Source organism: Geospiza fortis, unplaced genomic scaffold (assembly GCF_000277835.1).
Source record: "Geospiza fortis unplaced genomic scaffold, GeoFor_1.0 scaffold406, whole genome shotgun sequence".
NCBI classification, from domain to species: domain Eukaryota; kingdom Metazoa; phylum Chordata; class Aves; order Passeriformes; family Thraupidae; genus Geospiza; species Geospiza fortis.
The window spans coordinates 3,855-6,544 of record NW_005054697.1 but is presented as its reverse complement, the minus strand read 5'-3'; the positions used below and the strand labels follow the sequence as shown (position 1 = coordinate 6,544).

The 2,690-nt window shown below is 66.5% G+C and overlaps 1 protein-coding gene across 1 annotated transcript in view; it reads right to left on the bottom strand.

The window, feature by feature from the left end:
• Positions 1-2,690, bottom strand: part of PPP1R9B (protein phosphatase 1 regulatory subunit 9B) — a gene marked incomplete at its 5' end in the record, with an annotated part of 7,081 nt that overhangs the window by 542 nt on the left and 3,849 nt on the right. The window contains 5 exons of the mRNA XM_031065200.1: positions 11-118; positions 1,249-1,478; positions 2,093-2,146; positions 2,228-2,380; positions 2,473-2,608. Coding sequence (XP_030921060.1) covers positions 11-118; positions 1,249-1,478; positions 2,093-2,146; positions 2,228-2,380; positions 2,473-2,608 — 681 coding nt within the window. The remainder of the gene's footprint in view (positions 1-10; positions 119-1,248; positions 1,479-2,092; positions 2,147-2,227; positions 2,381-2,472; positions 2,609-2,690) is intronic.

The following is a 2,690-nucleotide window of genomic DNA, read 5'->3' as shown; positions in this document are numbered from 1 at the left end:
GTCCCGGCGCCCCGTGCCCACCTTCTCCTGCAGCTTCTCCATCTCCTCCTTGTGCGCCAGCTCCGACTCCTCCAGCACCCGCCGCTGCGCTGTCTCCTTCTTCAGGAACTCGATCTCCCTGTGGGGACCCGCGCCGTGGGTGCCCGTCCCCAGCCATGGCACATCCCAGGGGTTTGGGTGCCAGGGCAGGACCCTGCTGGGCGGGTTGGGGTGCCCGAGGATCCCCCAGAGGATGGGCCATGCCCAGGGGTGCTCAGGAAGGAGCTGGCTCCCCATGGATCATGGGATCCTGGGAGGGTTGGGCTCCGAATGGAGCTCAAAGCTCATCCTCTGTCCCAGGGTGCTCCAGGCCCTGCCCAGGATGGATTCGTGCCAAGGGGAAGGTCCCTGCCAATGGACAAAGGGTGCCCAGAAGGATTGGGCGCCCCAGGGATGGGTCTGAGTCAAGGGGAAGGAGTTGGTTCCCCTGGGGTGAGCCCATGCCCAGGGAAGGTCCATGCCTGGGGACAGAGGGTGCCCAGGGAGGGTTTGGCACCTCAGGGATGTGTCCCTGCCCGAAGGACGGTCTGTGCCCGGGGACAGGGGTGCCACAGAGGGGTCAGAGCCCCTCAAAGGCTCCACACCAAGGGCACAGGGACAGGGGTGGCCCTGGGAGGGTCTGGTGTCCAGGGGATGGACCCACGGCCAACGATGGATCCACAGGCAAGGGATGGACCCATGGCCAAGGGATGGACCCACGGCCAGGGGATGGACCCACAGCCAAGGATGGACCCACAGGCAAGGGATGGACCCACAGCCAGGGGATGGGCCCACAGCCAAGGATGGACCCACAGGCAAGGGATGGACCCACAGCCAGGGGATGGGCCCACAGCCAAGGATGGACCCAAAGGCAAGGGATGGACCCACGGCCAGGGATGGACCCACAGGCAAGGGATGGACCCACAGCCAGGGGATGGGCCCACAGCCAAGGACGGACCCACAGGAAAGGGATGGACCCACAGGCAAGGGATGGACCCACAGGCAAGGGATGGATCCACGGCCAGGGGATGGACCCACAGCCAAGGATGGACCCACAGGCAAGGGATGGACCCACGGCCAGGGATGGACCCACAGGCAAGGGATGGACCCACAGGCAAGGGATGGCTCAGCCCAGTGGCACAGTCTGTGCCCAGGGACAGGGGTGCCCGGGGTGGGTGGGACACCCTGGGGACAGGTCCCTTCCCGAGGGGACACTGGAGCTGCCCTCACTTCTGCTGGTACTCCTTGATGAGCCGCTTGGCCTTGCTGTACTTGCGCTCCAGGGTCTGGTACTGGGCCTGGGTCTCCTTGAGGTGCTCGTCCACGGCCTGGCACAGGTTCTGTGCCTCCATCCAGTAACCCTCCAGCTTCTCCATGCGCTCCTTGTTCTCCTCCACGCTCTGCTCCAGCTGGGCCTTCTCGGCCCTCCAGCGCGCCTTCTCCTGCTCCAGGCACTGCAGCTGGGGACAGCGGGGTCACCACGGGGTGTGGCACAGCCAGGGGGCGGGGTGGGACGTGGCACAGACAGGGATGGGACAGGGCACAGTCAAGGGATGGGACATGGCACAGCCAGGAAGGCACAGCCAGGGATGGGACATGGCACAGCCAGGGGATGGGACACGGCCCAGCGTGGCATGACATGGCACAGCCAGATGACAGGCGGAAAATGACACAGCCAGGTGGCAGGCAGGACATGGCACAGCCGGGTGACAGGCAGGATTTGGCACAGCCAGGTGGCAGGCAGAATATGGCACAGCCAGGTGACAGGCAGGATGTGGAACAGAGAGGTGGCAGGCAGGACGTGGCACAGCCAGGTGGCAGGCAGGACATGGCACAGCCAGGTGGCAGGCAGGACATGGCACAGCCAGGTGACAGGCAGGATGTGGCACAGCCGGGTGACAGGCAGGATTTGGCACAGCCAGGTGACAGGCAGGACATGGCACAGCCAGGTGGCAGGCAGGACACGGCAGGACATGGAATGGCCCATGCAGGGCAGGTGCAGAAGGACATTCAGGGTGCCAGGGCAGCTGTTGGGGTGTCCCCCCACCCCCGGGCAGGCAGGACCCCTCCTCACCTTCCTCTTGAGCTGCTGGATCTCAGCCTCGGTCACGGCGTGTTTGATCTGGAGCTGTGGGAGAGCCAAGGTGGGCACGGGCTGGGCACAGCCCCCCGGGCGGGCACCCCCTGCCCTCTGCCAGCCCCTCCTCACCTCCTTGAACTTGTGCACCAGCTTCTCGGGGTCCATCTCCACGGGGGACAGCGCGTCCTCGTTCTCGGCCAGCTCGAACACCTCGATGGCCATCTCCCCGCTGGGGAACATGGGGCTCATCTCCTCCTCCTCGTCCGTGGCGTACTCCCCGGTCTGTGAGGGGCACAGGGGTGTGCTTGGCACCTGGGGAGTGCCACCGTGCCACCCCCAGCCCGTGTCCCTGCAGGGCAGCGCTGTCCCCTCACCTCCTCGTCGTCCTCGGTGTACTGGGTGTAGCGCTGCTCCATCATCTCGCGCTGCCACCGCTCCTGCTCCAGCGTCTGCTGGATCAGCTGCGCCACCTCGCTCTGCTCGCCCGGCTTCTCCCGCCCGATCAGGAACCTGGGGGGCACCGTGGCTCAGGGGGGACACCCGGGGGGGGCACAGCCAGGGGGCACCCGGGGGACACAGCCAGGGGGGCACA